The sequence below is a fragment of the Panthera leo genome, chromosome A2 (genome assembly GCF_018350215.1).
Source record: "Panthera leo isolate Ple1 chromosome A2, P.leo_Ple1_pat1.1, whole genome shotgun sequence".
In the NCBI taxonomy this organism is placed as follows: Eukaryota; Metazoa; Chordata; class Mammalia; order Carnivora; family Felidae; genus Panthera; species Panthera leo.
Window position 1 is genome coordinate 38057422 of NC_056680.1, and position 21355 is coordinate 38078776.

At 41.5% G+C, this 21355-nt stretch overlaps 1 protein-coding gene across 11 annotated transcripts in view; it reads right to left on the minus strand.

The window, feature by feature from the left end:
* FOXP1 (forkhead box P1) overlaps nt 1–21355 on the minus strand; it is a 465483-nt gene that overhangs the window by 20307 nt on the left and 423821 nt on the right. For all 11 annotated transcript variants that reach the window (XM_042929976.1, XM_042929970.1, XM_042929971.1 and 8 more), the window contains 2 exons: nt 19864–19951; nt 7025–7108 (listed from right to left, as the gene is read on the minus strand). In XM_042929976.1, the coding sequence (XP_042785910.1) occupies nt 7025–7108; nt 19864–19951 (172 nt within the window). The remainder of the gene's footprint in view (nt 1–7024; nt 7109–19863; nt 19952–21355) is intronic.

Below are 21355 nucleotides of genomic sequence, written 5' to 3' on the forward strand. Positions count from 1 at the left end.
CGGCCTCGAGAACTGTGCCTACTCCTCTCCCGTTTGGTGAGGAAGGGCACCAAGTCCACTCCACTCCAAAAACTCAAAACTCACGTAAACATTCAGCAAGTACAAATCCATCCTCTGGTGCTCATGTAGATCAGACAAGTCACATGGTACTGTGTCCTAAAATGTGAAAAGAATCGGACATCTGTGGCTTTTACCACAGGTCTTAACACCTGGCCTGCTTGTAGCCAAAAAGCAACAGTGCAAAGTAAAATCCCTCCAGGGTGAGCACAACCCACAAAGACCTAGGCAGTAGCGTTTTCTGGAGGCTGTTGAGCACAGGTAGCAAATGGAAATAAACACAAGCCAGAAGAGAGCAGAGAGGGGGCTTACCAGGCTTGACAAATGACACCGTGATTCACACCCACTGCTGGGCTGTCTCTAATAAGCCACAGAGGAAGCAGCCAATCTCAGCTAATTACCAGATAAAAATGTATTGTAAGGGTTCTAATTAGGAGACGCGGATGGAGGTGATCTAATGATTAAATGCTGTATTCGAGTGACCCCACCACCAATGTGAGGTGGTGCAAGATGTCACTGGAATATTTTGTAGAAACAGTAATTTTACTTCGAGGAGGGGAGGCAGTAATATTTGTAATGATGGCTGTGAGGTAAACTAATTAAAAGACAGTTCCTCCAGGAAGAGGGTGGCTGAGAGCAGCTGTGGCCATTCCACAACCAAGTGCCAAGTCTCAATAGAGGAACGGCAGTCAAGTGGAAAATTTCTGCCCGACCTCTGCCCTTGCTATTAATTTGCAGGAAAACTAATGACACATATACATATTCCCACAAAATTGTTCTAATTGCTAATTTGCCAAAGGAGCCCAGATTCCAAATTAAACATGACTGTAGTCTGTGAGGGAAGGAAGAACAAAAAGCTGTAAACTCCAAACAGGGGGTGCTTCGCCTTGTGAAATCATTTGAAGGCTGAACCAACAAGTTAATGAAATGTCAACCTTGTCAACTGCTATAGAAGTTTGTTAACTTTTAAACTTCTGTTTGATGATCACATGCTTGTCTTGAGGAGAAACCATCTTCGGGGAGGAAGGTCACGAGGGAGAGACAAGATGGAAGGGGGGGGGAAGGATTCAAAACAGGCTCTGTGTTCAAACCAAACCTGCTCTTTTAATTAAGGTCTCTGAAAACAGTGGACACACACACACACACACACACAGAAAGAAAAAGAAAAATTAATTACCATCTTAGAAGAGCAAATCGGGAACGGTGTGGGTTTTGCTATAATCTTGAAATATTCATCTTAATTGTAAACTATTAAATCTTAATATAATCATCAATTAGAAATGAAAGCATATGCGCTTCGTGTTTCTGATCACAGTTAAGGTTTTAAAAGATTATTTTTTATTTATTTATTTTTTCTGGGGCATGGAGCAGGAAGGGATCCAACTGGGAGGCAGGGAGGGTTTCTTTTCCTATTTTTCTTATTGTGTCCATTTTCTATTTCAAAAGAAGTTGCTATGTTTAGAAAAGTTAGTAACTCATATTTTCTACATGGCAAGTTTCCGTCATGTGATGACTTCGGCAAAGATAATCGCTTTGAGGGTCTGGCCAGAAGTTAAATTCTTACGTCACTTAAAGTAGCTGGAGGGTTTTCTGTTTTAAATGCACGTGGGCTCTCAACCACCGGCTTTTCCCCCAGCTCACTTCCACAAGGACTATGCTGGGAAACTTACCCATCCCAACTACTGGGAGTCTGTCAGCTGCCTGCTACTCTACTGAGCCCTTTTCTCAAAGATTAATCTCGAGTTTTTAAACAGTAACCTCCTCTCTTCTTCTAAAGATGATGAGTCACTCACATTTTTAAAAAATAAACAAACCACTGATGTAAACCCAGGACAGAAACAGACTTGTTGTAAGTATTCCCATAAGAACTCATTTTTATTTTTGTTTGTGCTCTTGCCTCACATGAAAACAGATTCTGAGAACAAAAGGCAGACCTGAAACCCAAACACCAGGGGACCTAGCTGCTTAGTAGAGACTTTGAGGCTCACAGAACTCGTTTTTCTGCTCTTGTTTTACTGTCCTGAGCGGCTCGGGCTTGAGGCCTGCTTTAAACTGCACAGTGTTTCTAGACGCGAAAGGCTGGCGTTCGGGCGGGCCCGCCTTCCTGAGGCCTAAGGGGTGTCCGTGGGGCGGCTAGGACAGGGCACGGGAAGCTTTGGTTTGGTGTCCCAGCTACTGCACTGGGCCAGGCACTGGCAGAGGGCAGTGAATGAGAAAGTGATGGTACAGAGGTGGGGACGGGCAGGGAGGGCTTCATGAAACACGGTATATAAAAATAGCTTGTGTGTGTTGTGCTAGAGGATCTTTTATGGCTGCCTAATATTGTTTCTCTAGCCCTAAAGCAAGGCTACAAGCAGCCCAAAGGATCAGCCATTTCTTCAGGACTTAAAAGACCCCTTTTTCAGATGTGTGTGTGTGTGTGTGTGTGTGTGGCGGGGGCGGGGGGAGGGGACACTTTGTTTTTACAGCAGCTAAAAACTATTTCATAACAGTCCTAATTGCTATGGTTGGAGGAAAAGAGAATGCATAAAAAGGAAAATGTAATACTGCATTTTGCTTCAAATATCCAAGTTCTTGTAAGTGTTTTATAACATTTTCATAAAGAAGGATCTACTACCTACGCTATAATTACTTGCCCACCAAATCTGAAGGAATGTGGTTTTTCCAGCATCAGGAGTTGTTTTCTGGTGTGCAGGAATACCCTGAAGTAATGTGTCCCTCTTGTGTCCTCAGTATTATAAAATACAATTTACAGGATTCTCCTGACAGATTATGAGAGGGAAGTCTTAAAAAAAAAAATCCTTTAACAACTTAATAAAGTCCTAACACAGATAATGCTTCTTTTGTTGTTATTGTTTTGTCCTCTGAGTTACGCTTCCCTCCAAGGAAATAAACAGCTCAGCAAATTCTCCATGGAGCAAGCATGGAGACACGAACCCCCAAGCAATCCACTCTGGTGTTTACTTTGAGAATGTTACTGAGTCTGGAACAAAAGAATAGCCATCAGTCTCATCAGGATAGTTTACTACTGTCGGGTTTTTTGCTTCTCTTCACACGGAAAGGAGAAGAATCTTTTAAAACTCATGTCAAGAAAGGCTTTTCCCGCCGTGCCTACCCAACTGCTAGAATATACGGCCGCTCTGGGAAACTTTTACATATCCTTTTCCACGCCGGGCCCAGCCTTAATAAAATCAAAAGCTGACAAATAAAATAAATTAAAAAATGGAAAGCCTAGTTTATCTGATGTTGGCTGGCCCTTTGCTTCCTCCACACTGATCCCGTGACATGCCTTCCTCTCCCAGTCGCCTTCCTCACAGACACACACGCCCCTACTCCGAACCCAAGGAAAGAATCGCTGATCGGACTCCTTTCCGTTGCTTCCTTTTGAAGACTCTCAATCCCCGATGTAGGTGAGCCGTTCTAACGACACGGGCACAATTCATGCAGTGGGTGTGTGTGGTTGTTAGCTTGTCCCACAAGACTCCAAACACCTCAGTGGCAGGGAGGGGGCTCTATGCTTTTAGCAGCTTACTTCATAAATACTTGTTGATAAAATAGCTGGACTTTAAGTGCAGGAATTCCCTTTCCAAACATAACAGGCCGTGGGAGTCCTGGGTATAAATTACTAAAGGAGAGCTCTTTTCTGGTCTAAAGGATTTTATGGCAAAGCAGGAAGAGGTGCCACTGAAGGTGTCCGAGGAAAAGGAAAGCTGGGCACTCCTCCTCCAGCTCACCTATGCACGTCCCAGTGTGGGATGAGCTTAGAGCCAGGTCTAAACACTCGAGACTGTCCAGAGGTGAGCATATCCTCCAACTACCCACAGGGGAAGACGGGTTCCGCAACAGGGTCCGGGGAACGTGTCTGAGCGGAGCTAAGAACAATCCAAGAAGGTTGTGGCAGTTTCTCTGATGCAGTGCAACAGCGACCGGTTGGATGACTGGATACAACAAATGACATGTACCACCCAAATGGCATTCAGTGAAAAGCAACGTTTACAGCAAAGCATTCTATCACTTAGTGACTAAGAATTTTAAAATAAACATGCAGTTCCTTTTAAACAGAAACGGAAAAAAGAAAAAAAAAAAAACTTCATCAACTTACTGGCAAGGCTGTAACATGAAAGTCCCCATCTATGGTTAGATCTGAATCCTGACGACTGCTTATTTCAAATCAAAGATTCTAGAAGGATACATGGTGCATTCTATTATTTAAGGTGGAATAAATTAATTGCAGGGAAAAGGAATATTTTGCACCTGAGAATCGATCATCAGATAGCTCCGTATCCCTCCAGTTGAAAGAACCAAGGGTTTGCGAAACGCCTGTGCCTCCCCCGCCCCTTTTTGGCAAGGAAGTGAGAAATCTATACAGAACACTACACGTCTACCTTTTATAATTAATTTCCCAATGCCTCACCTATACGTATTTTAATAATTCCTGATTTATAAGATGGTATCTGTAATAAAATTTTCTATTTTCCAATAAATGAAAAGAAGGCAGGTTCACTCCAGCAACAGAGTGTCACGCAATATCTGCTTGTCAGGCACCAATTTTTACTTCTTACATGTAAGTTAAAGGATAAGGAATTTATAATGCTGCCTGTGAAGGGAACCACTTTTCATACACAAATGTGATCTTTTTTTTTTCAAAGGGTAATACAACAGTACATTTACATAAACTAATCCAAACAATCTATGTATTTGACAATGGCAAACCTCACACAGACGGCCTATTGTTGGTTTACATCTTGGAGTTCTTTATATTGGCTTGTAGCGCTGCTCTAGCTGTCAAAGGTTTGACTTGGACACTAAATAAATGGTTATAGAAGTGCTGTGCAGCGATATTGGACTTCTTTGCAAAAGAAAACCTGCTGTGTATGAATTCAAAAGCTATTAATTTTTCAGTCAAAAATATTCGTGCCTATTTCTTTTAATAAAGAAATACTGTGCTGAACTACTAAGAGATAATGTTGACTAGTGGTAGAGAATTTTCAATAGAACAGTTAAAAATAAATTTAGTAGGAGGTCCCCTTCAAAGTTACAATTTTCTAGAATGTAAAACATTTTTTTTTTTTTAATACTAATCAAGACAAACCTTCCTCCCCAGTGCATTTCCCCCACGACTGCTTTTCCCTGTTTACTGGCTGCTTCACACTGGTCTTCATGGAGATTCCCAAGGGTCCTTTTGTGGCCTATGCAGGCTTACCTGGATGGATGGCCCTCTCTGCCAACACCCTGCCCCAGCACTCACGGAGCGCCCCATGGGGTTTCACAAATCCTTCTCTACTTTCATCCCTCCTCCTCCCAAAGAGCCCCATGATACAAAATGAGTACCTCCCAGAGTCCTGAGGCCAAACAGTATTCTATCATTGCTTTGAATCCATGGAGGAAGTAAGAGATAATCCCATTCTCTCCCCTATTACTAGCTTTAAAGACCCATACCCCTCATCCTGGGGAAAAAGCCATTCCAAACAGAAGCCACCTGAAGACTTTATGAGAGTTCCGAAGGCTATCGATTCCCTTAGCAGTTGGCTGTGCCCACTGGAAAACCCCATGAAGTCATTTCCGGGTCTTACCAACTTCCTAAACTGGGCTCCTATGATTACAAGAAGGGGCTGATGAAGTCAACACAAATGGCACAACTGACTACTCATCCCATTATACCCAATGGCCTAGGGCTTTTTGTTTCCCTTTCTTTTTGGTAGCCTACACATTCAGTCCTACGGCCATTTAGTGCAAAACACACGGAAACTAAGGGCTCTCTCCTAGTAAAAATGGATGCACAAAGTGTTTAATGATTTTATGTCCTATATCTCAGTAATGTGTTCTGTTTCAGACATTAATTTTGTCTGCCAACTGCATCTTGGCAGGCTACCATATTTGCTGGGTTAATAGTCTGACTCCGTTTTATTTCTATCATCATAAATCATACATATATGGGTGTATGTTTGCTTTATTTATAGAAAAAAATCAGTCAAAACAGATAAACCAATACTTTGCCATTACGCTGCATCATTGCATATTGATTAAAATTGCTGGTACTAACTATAGATTGTCAACGCTCAATTAATTTTCACACAGTGACTCCAAGCAAAATCAAATAAAGGCAGTGTACCTTTAAATTTTACAAATCTTAAAAATCAAGAAGCAAAGCACTCTCTCCATTTTGAATAATCAGTAGAAGCTACTAAGGGGATTTTTAGAAATATAAGTATATGAGAAATACAACTGTTAAAGAGATCAATTTATAGCAAGGAATGAGGCCCAAGACAGGATTTGGGGTTTAGAAACCATCCTTCTGCTTAGATATTAACTGTCTGTGCTCGGATGGCACTCTTCAAGGTTAAGGAAAAGGAAACAAGGCAAGAAGTAGGAGATTCCTAAAAGTTAAACGTAATTTCAACATACCATGTTGGAACTCCTAACTGCAAAAGAGTAATATTCACTTCTAACTCTCTAATAACCATTAGATGCCCTCCACAATTTTAGCTTCCAGCTATTCCAACAGTGTGCTTCCTATTTCTTATGTCTTTCCTCTGTGACCGTTAGACTGCACTGGCTCTCACTCCCTTTCTCATACCCGCAGTCTCTTGGCTAATGCAGGCTGAAATGCCCTTTTCTTCTGACTCCATGGTCTGGCTGTCTTCTTTCTGGGTTCACACCATTTAGAAAGACCTTTCCCCCTCCCGGCGACCTATCATATTTTCGTACCCTGGTACAGCATCAATCATCTGTCCCGAAGAGCTAGTTGTTGGGCCTCGTGGCCAAAGACCGATTCTGAATCATCCTCTACATTGTGAAATGCCCTGCACACCACCCCCTTTATAGAAGGTAACCGGAAACACTCCACTGACTTATGTCCTTCAATACTAACAGCTGCCAGAGTAGCTTTTCCTGCCTCCTATGCTTAGGGGTGAGGAAGCAGCAAAGAAATAGTGTGAAGTTTCCCCTGGTGTAGCTCGGTACTTACGGGCTGAGGGGCGGCTTTGGGTTCTGTTGACTTCACGTGCAGATGGGTCATCATGGCTTGCAGGCGCTCTTTGTCTTTTGCAAGCTAGTAGGAAGAAAGTGCTCTGTTATTTCTTTGAATACAGATGCATTACTATTTTAACATCCAAAATGATACATATTCCAAATTAAACTATAGCACCATTGCACATGACAAAATCTTTCTCATTGCTTAATCGTTTTGAAATCTACACAACCATTGCCAAACTCGAAGTAACTGGAGGTGTCAGTGTGAGATTTCTCAACACAAGATGCATTAGCTTTTAACTGGGAAGTTCTAGACCTGCTGGCACCAAGGAGTCCCATGTAACACAGACAGCTAAAAGACAAAAACGTGAATCATGCCTATTAACCAATCTTATTCATGAGGAAGCCAAAGGAAAATGAGCTAGGTAGCTAAAACTCATAAATTCATCTTTTGTGGTTGTGGAAAAGCTCCCAGACACATGGGGACATTTATGCAAAATTAACTTCACCTTTCTTAACAGGCAGGCATGGATTAGCACAGTGCTGCGAAGCAGTGTTAGCCGGGCAAGCACAGGGCTACAGGAGATGACAAGTTCTTATGGTCAAGGGCATGGAGAACAAGCTTCGTCATTAATTTCCTCAGTATGTGAGCACCTACTATGTGTTAGTCCCATCTGAGCAAAAATTTCAGTCTTCTCATTGTACAGATAATTACCTTCTGACAGCACCCAGGTTTTTCATCAAATGTACATTGGAGGCACTCAAATACTATTCACTGGATGCTACTTTCTTTATACGTGCCTCCAACCATTTTAACATGGTGATAGTTTTGATAATTTAAGACACCTGGGCAAAGGGGACATAGAATAATTGATTCTAGATAGTTTTGCCACCAGCATTTTTGCCACCAGAATTCTGGCCACACACCTGATCGTCCAGAAGACAATTTTACCATAAAGGATAAAATCGTGGCCAATAAGAGAGGGATGGTGAAGAAGGGCATAAGGGAACACACATAAAATGAGTAACAAAATGAAAGCGATTCTCCTGTGAACTAAAAAAAAATATTTGGACGCATTCAGAAGATACAGTGGAGATGGTGGCAATAACAGCACAAATAACGGATTTTCTTTTGTGGATTCTACCTCGGCATTTCACCTAACTTCAAACTCTTTTCTTCGCAGTATCACGGTTTTTTGTTGCTTTGATTCACCCTCGTTAAAATTTCTTCCTTCATTAGAAGAGGCAAGGGTTTCCAAATACTAGAATATATGTTTGTAACTGAGCTCCGTGCTATGTTGTGAAAGCCTTCTACGCTGTTCTCTGTGCTCAGCCTACTGTCACATGTCCAGTGACAGATGTTCCAAAGTTCTATGGGAAACGGGGGCTGAAAACTCTGTGCCATGGTACACCCCAGCATGAGGGTTAAGATTTACATTTGTACATTATATAAATGTAAAAATGGAAACACTTTGTCAGTGGAGAAATGAAACCAAAGTGTCAAACCAAACTGTCAACCAGTTACTTTTTTTTTTTTTTTTTAATCTCTTATGGCAAAATTGCTTTAGGACAATTAGTTCTGTGGTAAAAATTGCTGCAACAAAGAGGTCTACGGCAAAGATGCTCTGGGCAAAAATACCAGACATGATAATAATTACCTCTGTAAAGTAAGTGGGAAGTATAGTTCCAAAAGATAAAGGTATAGTTAAGAGAAGGGCTGTGGAATTTTGGGGAAATGTAGACGTAATGAATGAGTGAGTGACAGAGAGAGAGAGAGAGAGAGAGGGAGGGCGGGGGGGGGGGTGAGAAAACAAGCACGAGAGAAGGGTGTAGAGAGAGTCTTACTTAGAACAGCACTTTTATAGACCACTTATCCAAAATAATGCCTTTGAACTAGGGAGGGACTCATTTCTTCTATGTCACATAATTAACCTTAAATCTCTGAAATACCAATTTTGGGGAGTTCCTGGCTGGATCACTTGGTAGAGCATGTGACTCTTAATCTTGGAGTTGTAAGTTTGAGCCCCATGGTGGGTACAGAGATTATTTAAAGATAAACTCTTGAAAAAGAAAAAAAAGAAACCCCAATTTTTGGTAAGCTGAATTATTCCAAAATTCAAGTCAAATAAGACATTTTGTAAATAAAGGTGTTTTCTAAGAGAAAGGGGTGTTTCAGCATTTGGGCAAAGGCAGAGAGAGGGAAGGGAAAAGGTACAAAAGCAAGAGAAAAAGCTTTCGGCGTATCTTAACTGGATGACTCAGTCTCAAGCCATATCACATTCGATTTTTTTTTTCCTTTTTATTCCCTTGTGGTGCAGGGAGGAATAAATTAAGAAGAAGGAAAAAGCCTTACAGTGTTAGCATTTATCTTTCCACAAACAGGAAATGAAAATGATACCATATTAGGAGCCACTTTATGTTATTCACCCTCTGTTCTTTAGTAAGTTATTGAACAGCCAAACTCAAAGATGCTCTGAACACATAATGCTAAAGGAATTTAGTTTTCCAAAGTGGCTCAGTTAGGACAATTAAATGTTAGCAATGGCATTTTTCTACAGTTATTTGTGTGTTTTTTTAAAATTTATTCTAAGCTTTTAGATGTTAGAACCAAAATATTCTTAGATTTTTAAAAAATGTTTTGTCTCAAAAGTTACCATGGGGCAAGAAGGAATGAAGGCATATATATATATTATTCGTTTTAAAAACAAGTAGTCTGCCATACTGAACATTAAGAATGAAAGGGTGAGAGGTGATATTTACTTAAGAGTCTGATGAATATTAACTGTGACTTAATTTGGAGGTAAGCATTGTCGATGTAGCAATTACCAAGACCAAGTAGAAGGAAATCCAAATTCCCAGCATCAAAAGGAATCCACACGTCTGTATTCCATCCAAATGTCTACCGTGCTGACCTTCTACTGCTCAAATGCAGTAACACCATGTCACAAACACATACCTAGAGTTTATACACACAGCCACATCCATAACCCTGGAGGTCACTGCCATGGGAGACATTTTCTCACTTTTCCATGAGAGTATCACTTAGAATTCATTGTCCATTGTCCATTACCCAGGTTCCTTATTTTGCCTTAAACTCAAGTCTACCATCCTAGCTCTGCTTTATTATAAAAGGTGGTTACAAGGTTACAGAAAAAAGGGCAAAAATCCAAGTTTCTGTTTTTCTCGGATTATTAGTACCAACTAGCATATAATACATTCTTGGATGGGTTTTGGCTTTTTACTGTATCAGTTGCAGCTCTAACTCTAACACAAATCCTTTTTAACAATTAAAGAAAAAAAAAACCCTGCCAAATTCACTTTTCATTCTTTAAGGCAAAAAAGCTAATCATTCACACCTATCGAAACCACATCCTCTCTCTACAGGGGCTGTCTTGCATTTTTAATACACCGGCCCTTCAAAAAGCCTTCAGATTCTTTATTACTTTTTATGCCATCATTCCACGAGCTCAGCATCCCCATCAATTTTCACGGCATCCTTTCATTGTTATAATATGACAATACAAACATTTAATATTGCCAAGTATATATTCCAGCATTCCCTCATAAACTGAATCCCGTGAAAAGCAAAGAGAAGGAGGATGACAAATTTACTCCAAAGGTCAACTAAAAATTTGGCTGGCAAATTAAAACAATTTTTTGATGTTGTACTATCAGAAGAGAATTACTCTCTAAGAGTTTTCCTGGTGGACACAGGAGGGGTATCTGGTTTAAGAGAAATGTCAATGCGCCACACATTGAGGGGACCTGCTTGTGCAATGCTTATTCGCAGGTTGCCCCCCAACTTTGTAGAGAGACAGCACGGTGAAAATGGATGAAGGATGTGGGTACTATAATCAGACTAGGCTGGATTCAAATTCTGGCTCTGCAACTCTGAGCACATTATGTAACCTTTTTTAAAGTATTTAGTTTCTTCTTCTAAATATGGAATAATAATCTCTGAACTCTGAAGGGTTGTTTTGAGGATTAGATAAGGGCTTGCACATAACATGCTTAGCATAGAGCCTAGTGCTTCACGAATATTCGAAAATACCTAACTTTTCTTTAAAGCAAAGTTAAGTCATTCTAGCCTATTTAGACTTCCACTGGTTGAGCCCATGCTTGGAACCTGGGCCAGCGTAACCCGAGTTCTCCAGAGTCTGAAGCTGGCCTCAACGCAGGGAGAATTTTGAGGTTTTGAAGAATGGAACGAAAGTGTAGGAAAGATGAAGCCCATTGCTTCTGGATTGATTTCCTTGGTTCTCACTGTATCTTTCCCTCATCCTAAGCAAACGCTTTTTCTCCCCTTGGCTGATACAGGTCATCCCCTCTTCTATTAGCCATGGCCCCAAATTAGGTTTTAGACAGTCCTGGCTGTGAAAGACTGGAATGCGTGTACTGGTCCAGACACACTGATAACCGCCAAAGGCTAGGAGCACCATTCAACATCTTCAAAGATAAAAATAAGGAGATTAAACTCATTCTTTTAGCAGAGAAAAGGGAACACGATTTTAGGTTCATTTAACATAACCACTTTATATGTTGTCTGGAGGACTAATCATTTTAAACCCAATTTGGTGGTCCTCACTCGTGAGAAACAAAATCTGAAATAAATGAAGGATTCTGGATGTGTAAAAATGCCGGAACTACCAAAGGACAGATGAGAAGAAGGGACCAAGTCCCTCACTGGATTCCAAAGAAGCAAAGACTGTTATGGCTATTTCAAGTCCTCTCGTCCTACTCCTGCATTTTACAGTTGGGGAAACTTAGGCTCAAAGGGTGAACCTACCCAAGATCATGGAGCTGGGAAGGGGGCAGAAATAAGACTAGAATCCCAGTCATATGATGCCTAGTTGGACCTTCCCACCCTGGTGTGACTGTCAAAAGCACCTGGAATGCTAAATGAAAACACAGATCTCTGCCACTCTTCCCACCCCCTTGGCTGAACAATCACTGCAGAACCCCCAAGGGAGGGTGAGGCAAGGAGTTTCAGCAGGCACTCAACTAACTGATGAGCAGGGAAGTCGAGATTATTCCCATACAATGACGATCCCCAATTTAACTGACCGGGGTCTCAAGTAAACTTGCTAAGCCAAACACACCAAGCAAGGGGATGTGGGAGTAAGTTTTCATAAGGACCCCACATGTACGAGTTTGATGCAGGAGGTCTGGGAGAAAGGGCTCTCTTCCACGGTCTGGGTATGCCTTAACAGCAGCAGGTTAGTTTTATACACAATGACGATCCAAACAGAACTGAGCAAGACAGCGTGCATCCAGTCTTACGGGTCTTGAAAGTACGTATGATCAAAAGAAGACAAACGAGAAAACAAAAACAAAAACAAACGAAACAGCGATGTGGAAGGAGAAGAAATCAAATTCTTCTGCCTGAGTATTTACCAAATAGTTATTTTCGACCCACTTTATCAAACTGCGGTCATTCACATGCCTTCAAAACTCAGCACCAGTGAGAACTTGTAAATGATTTCTTTAACACAACTGCAGCTCTCAGGTGGTAGGCAACCTATGGTTCATTTCACCCCAATGGAAGAATTTCCCTACTTTTATTGTACTCTGTCACCATCTTAACATTCCTTACGTGTTATTATTAAAGACTCTCTTGACATTTAAAGCAGACGCACACTAATACTCAAGTCATAGTCTAGGAATTCTAATGCTCCCAGAGTTAAGCAGGATTTTAAATTATGAAAAATAAGTGTCTTGGTTTTCAAAGGGGGACGTGGAAGTGAGAAACCCAGAGACTCTCTCTTCTTTTTCTTGGCTCCAGTCACAAAGCAGGGACAATATGCTGCTACGATGCCATTAGGACTTCTTCCCCACAGGCTCTGAGCTTACTTAGGGAGAGTCATGAGGCTCTGTGAGGCCACTGCTGTGAAGAACTGTTCGGAGTATTGCCTTGAATGGTGTTAGAAAGGTCCAAAGGGGGGACACATTACAGATAATATATTTGCAAAAGTCCAGGAAGCCAGTGTGCTTACAAACAGCACCGCTAATGGTACAGTAATCACATGTAAAGTCTCTGCGGTAACTGATTTGTGTTAGGCTTAATGTCTCCCTCTGCTATTGAAACTCGCACACTTTTCTCCCTGCTGACGTTTTCTTGGAGCTTACAGTTGCTGGGGTAGATGATTTACAAAACTTCCAAGTGATCCCTGTGTCACTGAGTTTCAGCCTTGCCCAAATGCCATGGATTGCTGAGGAGGGAGCTTCAAGAGGCGGAGAACAGGCATGGTCTCACAAAGCCAAGTTTTAAAACCAGTGATCTGCAACGCCTGGGTGTAGGCACAGAACCTCAACGGGCCATGATGACCCTGCACGAAAAGTGCAAGGCAGCAGTGCCATAAAAGGAGGCACAGGCTACACAGGCTGGGCTAGAATCCCGGGCGTTGCCCATTATTTGCCATTGGCTTTGAACAAATTAATGAGATCTTCTAAACTCCAGTTTCCTCATCGGTAAGAGGCGAGAGCACAGGGAAATATTTCTTTGACCCTGAAGAGCCAATAATTGTTAAGGTAATTACTGATTTGGTAATACCTTTTCAAAGGACAAGAAACGGCAGAAGTAATGGGACAGGACTCATGCTCAATAGATGTACGATGTGTAGTGATTTCCAAATGTTCTAATTTTCCTTTAAAAAAAAACACCCCAACTTTTAGCATTGAGGAAATGGGGTAGTATCCACTCACAGGGGGGTTGTGAGGATTTAATGAAATTAGGGGTATGAAGTCCCTAGGACAGTGCCTTGGCATATAGTGGGAACTCAAGAAATATCCTTTCAAACGGTTTCCCAGGTTCTTTGTAAATTAAAAGCAGAACACGAGGCATGGTACAGATCACTTCCAAAGCCAATGGATTCAAAGCAATCATTCCATTTTGCCAGGAACGTTCCCAGTTGTGAAACTGGAAATCCTAAGTCCCAGGCAAGCAAACCGTGATGGCTGGTCACTCTACTTCTGGAGGAACAGAGAGATGAATTTAAGAACGAGCACAGATTCTTCCACTCTCCTCCCTGACGCTACAATCAAAGCGAATCCTTAAACGGCTCTCTTGGCCTGCGATGTACTTGCCGTTGTCCCTTCCTGCGTGCCCTCCACAATGCTCCTGTGCTTCCTCTTATAAACTCTGCCCGGCGTGGAGTCAGAGACATGCTACTCTTCCTGGCCTGCTCGGCTGCACTTCACAGGAAGGAAGAGGCTGTCTTGCTCCTCTGCATCCCGTGTGCAGAATACAATAGGTAGTTGATAACTGGTGACCGAATGGAATCAAATTATTAAGGAAGAAAGGTCCCACCCCTCCACCACCACCTGCTGCCAGGACCAGGCTGATCATCCCCACTGGTTTGGATGGCTTCTTTTTCCCGTGGGGGCTTTTGACATTCACTTTAAAGGGTCTACAGGCTGAGGGATTGGAGGAAGCCTGTCTTGAGACCTGTCCCCTGACACAGGCTGGGCTGCGGACAGGAGCAAACACTGCATTTCCAAGGCTCCTTTTCTCTTTCATTCAAAACCCACCTTCGTACACCAGAGAGGATGTGCTGACAAATGAGCAAAGGTCACATGATCATCACAATATGTGTGGCCAGAAAAACAGATCTGCACCATGAACGCCTCAGCTTTCCAAGAAAGGGAAATCCGTCAGAAGACTTTTTCTTGTCCGTTACATCAGATACTTTCTCCCTTTCCCAAGATGGAATTCCTATCCAGCCACTAAGATAACCTTCTGTGCCATCTCATTCACAGCTTAATGGTTGAGACGATTCCTATGCATCTCCTGCCTGAGTGAGCCCAGGTAGCCAGATGAATATTTAAATCCCTAAACCTGTCTGGTCAATGGCTGGTGCTCAACTATCAAGGAAGCCTCAGGTCCCTCTTTACAGTCCTGCCCGTGGCATATGGGTGGGCAATTCCTCACCTCAACATTACTTCCAGACCCTGTGTCTATGCTCCCGTGTTCTGTGTGCACATTCATGACCTATGTAAGACCACGCATATCGATTATGGGAACATCTTCCATCTGCAGTTCTAACCTATCCCCTTGTCTTCAGAGCATCAAGAAGAGTGTGTCAAAAGAAAGCATCTAACAGATAAAATCTTAAAAGACACGCCCTCGCCTCAAAAAGCCATGTCCTTCACCCACATGATTGATGTTAGGTGCCTATGTGTACCAATTCTCTACAATGTTGGGCTCCGAGGTATACACGGGGTTAATCACCATCTAGTCCACTGCTAAAATTCAAAAATTTCAACTGACTTTGTAATAATGAAATGTGGTGAGAAATATTCAGAAAGGCCTACAACGCCCACTAAGATGTCTTTTTGACCCCTCTCCCCTCTGAGACCAGTAACAGAGTGTAACATGCAAACTGAATTAACTAGACATTCTCGGTTGTCAAGCTCCACATAACGGGCCCACCGCCAGGAAAACACGTATTATATATTTTGGTAACTTCCCACAAAAATAAAAACAATACAAATGTGTCTCACACACAATGCTGATGGGATGGGTCTAAGTCAGACTTCATTGCCCGTCACCTTGATTTCTGCCTGGTTGCCTTAACTCTCAACATTGGAATTGTAAAGGCTTTTCAGGTGATTCAAGTAGAGTGTTGTACAGACAGCACCAAGAAAGGAAACGTCTGTAGCCACGATCCCCTGAGACTAACGATAGTTACAAAAAAAATTTTTTTTTCATCTAATTCTTGAGGAGAGGTTGATTTCAGCTAACAAACTGGGCCTTTGGTTTTAGGTCAGAGCTACGGTTTCTGGGGTTTAGCTCCAGGGGGCTAAAAATGGACAGCACTCAAGTGGCTTTCATTAGCTTTGGTCGTGTCTGGGGCTGGCTGACGGTGCCCTCCAGAACTCTCCTGTGGCATCCTTGCACAGCGATGCTCTAGGGTAGACATGATGAACCTCCACTAATCTATGATGTAAGAACCAACGTGAGCTTATTGGGCTTGTTTTTCTAATGGAGGTACACGTGTGACTCCTCTTCCAGATGTAAACACCACAGTAATTCTCTCTAAGTACTGCTGTGCAAAGTCCTTGCAGGTCTGGGTAGTAGGGGCTGTAGAACTGCTCCTCCTACAGTATAGGGAACACCTGTGAGTAACTGTTCAAACCTCTATTACTCTTTCCTGAGGTGCTAAGTGGTACAAATGTTTTTCAAATTCAAGTTAATAAATGATAATTCTGTAATATACTTGGATACTTGGAGGTTCAGGTATTTCCTGGTCTGGAAAATGCCTTCTTTAAGGCAAATGCAAGTAGTCAAGGAGTTGGTCATGTACAGGGCACCCCCTCTAGATGGGGTGATTCGTTAGCGTGCTGTTGACAGAATAGGGGGACGATGCCAACAGGAAATAAGAGGGAAAGGCCGTTCGAGCAAAAGGACACCTCTTCAACATATTCTTGCTGCTGCAGGGACCTGGTTTCCCCAATACCTCAATCCCAGTGGACACGCAACTGTTCATTACGTCAATTAAAAAGTACATTTCAGACATGGGCACATGAAACAGCAAACGTGACAGCACAAACACAGACATGCTGGACACGAGAGTAATAGGAAGCCCACAATGAGTGTAGCTACTGAGTATAATTGTCTCCTTGTCCCCAACTGTCCCGCATTCCAGCTTTATCTCAGGGCGAGGGGTCTTTAACTGCTAAACCTGTTAACATTGTCTTGTATATTTCATCTGCTTGAATAATAACTAATCTATTCCGGTTCGTCCCCTCTCTAGCACTGAAACTCTCTTCTGAGCATGTTTCTGGTATTTTCAAGAATCCATCAGCATCAGCTAGCTCTACCCAAGGAGTGGACATTGCCACTGGCAAATTACTTATTTACAGTCTGTTTCTCCTCTAAAATGTAAAAACCAGGAGGGCAGCCTTACTTTGTTCAGTGTTGTACCCTTTACTGGCTTCAGCAACGTTTCTGCCGTGTTTCTGCCATGTTCTGCCAACGTTTCTGCCATCCAGGCTCTGGATAATGTTTGCCAAATGAATTGGTAGATGAGCGGATAAATGAATGAATATCCATCAGCCTGCTTACCATGATTCCCAAGACTGACAAGTACTTGTTATATGAAGCTGCTGCTGGGCAAACTGGACCAGTGTGGTGACCAGAATGGTTTTATACACTAAGGCAAAGAAGGAACATGTAACAAGGGGTTAGCCGGCCTTTAGGTAGCCGAGACCCTAAGGGAACAAGTTGCAAATAATATGATGCAAATTGTTTTTTTTTTTTTTTTTTTTAATCCTCCTGAGCAGGGATTGTTTGGTATACTTCTGTGAGAATCAGCCGGACAGTAAATATTTTCAGCTCTGCAGGCCACAGGACTCTGTTGCACCTATACAAATGTTCTGCTGTGGTGCAAAAGCACCCAGAGATAACTCGTCAACAAACAAGTGTTCCAGTACAATCTTATGTATGGACACTGATATCTGAATTTCACATAATTTATTCTTCTTTGGATCCCTCCCTCCCAGCTATTCAAAATGTAAAAACCTCTCTTAGCTCTGGGGATTTGGCTCATGATCTGTGGTTTGCCAACTCTGGCTCTTGACAAGCACCAGGCTATCACTCTAACGAATCCCTCAACCTGTGAAGAAACCAAACCCTTCAGAATGACCCCATCTCTTCCTCCATTAGAGCAAACTCTGAAGCAAAAATATTACAAGGACTATTACAGGTATCTACCACATAGTAACTTCTGCCCACATGATCTTCTTTGGTTCCTACACAAGTTGAAAACCCTGCCTTTGATTGGATTTAGGGCTGAAGGATGAAGGGAAATCTATGAACAAATGAAATCCGCAAATAATCAAAGAATCCTCTTAAAAGGTCTATAACACCGCCAGGCCACATCCACCAAAAAACAAGAAAGCTGCCAGGAGATAACCACTTGACTTACTGATGGTCTAACTCCTTTCCTTCTCTTGCCAGCTCTTGGGGAGAGTGAGGAATAATGAATAAAGTAGATCATCAGTTTCGGAGTAATGAACAATGGCCCCACAGTCAAATCTGGACTCTGGAACAGTTACTGGGGCAAACCATGACACTCGGTCAAACACTTTATTCTAGCTGAACATTAAGAATTTAAGTTTATCCACTGAATAAATGCAGGAACTTGTATCACTTCGTAACCACCACTACGTAAAGATTTAGGTAGCAATAGCCATATGGTTTGTTCTGTTGAAACCAATTTTTAAAGGGCTTATCACACATCAGTAAGAAGTGAACTTTGGTGGGGAGATAAATAACACTATTGTTTTGCTTCTGAATAAGCGTGCTAAATTTAAAGATGTTTCCAAAGAGTTATGTAAAAATTTGGGGATTTTATGACGTGCCCTTAGCCTGTATGAATATCCCACTGTTCTAGTAAGTTCTTATCTTGTAGTGTGAATGGAAAAATATTAACTAGCTAAAGAAAATCACTTTTGAGACAATCTTACTTAAAAAATGTAATTTGTCATATAAGATGATAACTAATTTAAAAAAATCCTCTCTATCCTGAAAAGTCACAACAAAAAGTTTAAGTGTGTTTTGGCTGATTTTTCTCTGCAACTATTTGAAGCTGTAAATGACTTAACTCAGTAAAATTCCAAATGTAATTATCTTCTGTACTTAGCCTAGGGCTCTCCATATATCTCGGCATTGCTGTCTTGCATACAAAATAGGCTTTTCGATGGCTGGTAACAATATAATGTACAACATTGTTTTAATTTCCCCTAGTCGGCTAGCCTCTTGCCTACACTAAGCCAGCCAGAGGAAGAAGCCACAGTGGGTCATCAAGCACTCAAAAGCATTTTGGAACTCGGTTGCATAAATGGGGTTTGCAGGGTCAGGCTTTTGCAATTGTACATTTTAATAATCTCCATTTCTGACCCAATTTTTACTTTTAGAAACTAATTTTCTATTAATTATACCAAGAAGGGAATTATTGTTAAAATATGGTGGTCCGTCAACAAGTGACATCAAAAGTGGAACCCACATTTAAAAATGCCCCCCATCCCTCACAACTGTGATCCCCAGGAAAATCTGCAGACGTTTATTTTCTATAGTCACAAAATACATTCAACATGGCCCAACAAACTGCCAAAAATAAGATTATATATATGTGTGTGTGTGTGATATGTATATATTATATATATGAGATATATATATATATAATGTATAACATTATACATACATTATATATATATATACATATATATATATATCTCAATACGTGCCTGTATGCATGTATGTGCATATTTAAAATATTTAAATTGTGTGCACTGACAGGAGGAATAAATCCACATGCAGCTTCTACCTTAACCTCAGACAGCATGCTCACGTGCGTGCATGCGTGCGTACTGGCCCAGTCTTGCTGATGCTCCCATGTGCCTTCCATCCCCATCCATTGTCTCTCAGTCTCTCTCCCTGGCTCGGCTGCCTAGCTCCAGGTTAGGGATCATGGCAAGTTAGGGGGCTTACATTAACAACAGGCAACTGAAGTTTGTAACTTAGAGCGTTTCCCACTTGCAGGAGAAGACAAAAGGGAGGAAAAGCGAGAGAGAAATGGAAAGCTAACAGAGGTAGTGGGGAGTTCGCGGCATACACAGAGATGCACAGGACTTTGAAACGTCTGAGCGGCAGTTCCAAAGAAGGAACTGAAGGTGAACGTTCCCGAAGAGTGAAAAAGAAAAGAAAAGAAAGGACAACAACAGGTTTTGGACCTTCCATTCAATAATGAGTACACAGGAACTCATTTCAGAACACTACAGAAATTTGGAATTTGAGGAATACTGAGGTAATATTAAAAATAAATTTGGTTTTACCTGTAGCTCTAATTGCTGTACAACCTGCATTTGTACTCTACATTGAGCTGTACTTCTATCGTCCAGCGCATGCTCACTGTTGAGATGTCTGCAACAATACATAGAAAATCATTAAGTGAAATGGAGAAACAAAAAGGAAAATATAAGTTACCAGGATGTTTAAGCAAAAACTAGGCAGTGGGTCTAGTTCACAGGGGACAGTTGTTTTGTGAATGGCCTGCCCTTTGCCATCCCCACCACTGAACACTGGCATCCCACGTAATTTAGTACACCATTAGCACCAAAATAAAAGTCTCCCAGGAAGAAGTTCTGCAGGGGATCTCCAGATAACCATTTACACGTAAATAAAAGGCAATTCAAGCAATTAAAGCCAGGTGGCATTTAAGACCACCTCAATGGGCAGACGTTTACGAAAGGGACTGCCAACCTAGTTCAGAAGCCTAATTTGTATGGGTCTGGATAGGAGCGTTTGTTCACAAGAACACTGATTTGATGTAAGTGCTGACACACCCTTATATTGAAATGCATCAACATGAATGTCAGAACGGCAAAGGGTGGGAAAGCAACTTTAAACATATGAAACCTGAAACATGAACCTACACATGCAAATTACGTACCAGTGAGAGGGAATAAAACGCAGACAATTATTTAAAAGGAAAACTCGGCCTGGGTTCTTCACTGTTAATGGTCTGGAGACCCAGTTTATACAGATGAGTCAGGCCACATGCTCAGTAGGCCTGTCTTGCGGTCCTTTGACTATTTATTAGATTTTCCAACAGGGAAAGGGCTAACGAATTGAAATCTCAATGAGCTTTACCATACGCAGGGGCTCTGGGAATCAGAGGGTTGAATCAAAGCCTAAAATCTTAAAAATAAAAATTCCTGTATCTGTGTAACTCAGTTCTTTCCTATTAGTGACAAAAAAGACTTAATTACGTAAAGAGAGATTTGCCTCAAATTCTATCAAGAACATTTTCATGACATTGAGGCCAGAACAAAATTTGGACTGAAGATAAAATTATCAGATACTTTAACAACAACAACAACAACGCTGAACAACAACAGGGATCGCTGATTTTTAAGACTTGAGGTTGCTACCCTATTTCAATTACTTTCTCCAAATGTAGCTGAAATAAGAAAATTAGAACCCAGGTTTGCAACCTTTCAAAATACCTAAATAAACCCAATGTTCCTTTTCAGCACAATTACCTTTCACCTAGTTAAAGGTAAAATTAAGCCTTATTCCTTTGTTAATAACGCATCCCCGTCCTGTTTCACAACGCAGTAAAAGTGGTTATTTCATGTCCTGAAGCTACTTGGAATGACTTTTACCTTAAAAACAAAATGAATACAAATTCTGCTGTTCTCCATACTTATTTGTATCCCTTCCACCCCACCCCATTAAGAAAAGAAAAAAAAATAAGAGCAAAGAGGAGACTTTATGGTGAACAATGGTAATGAACCTTCAAGATATTACCTCCAATTTTAGGCC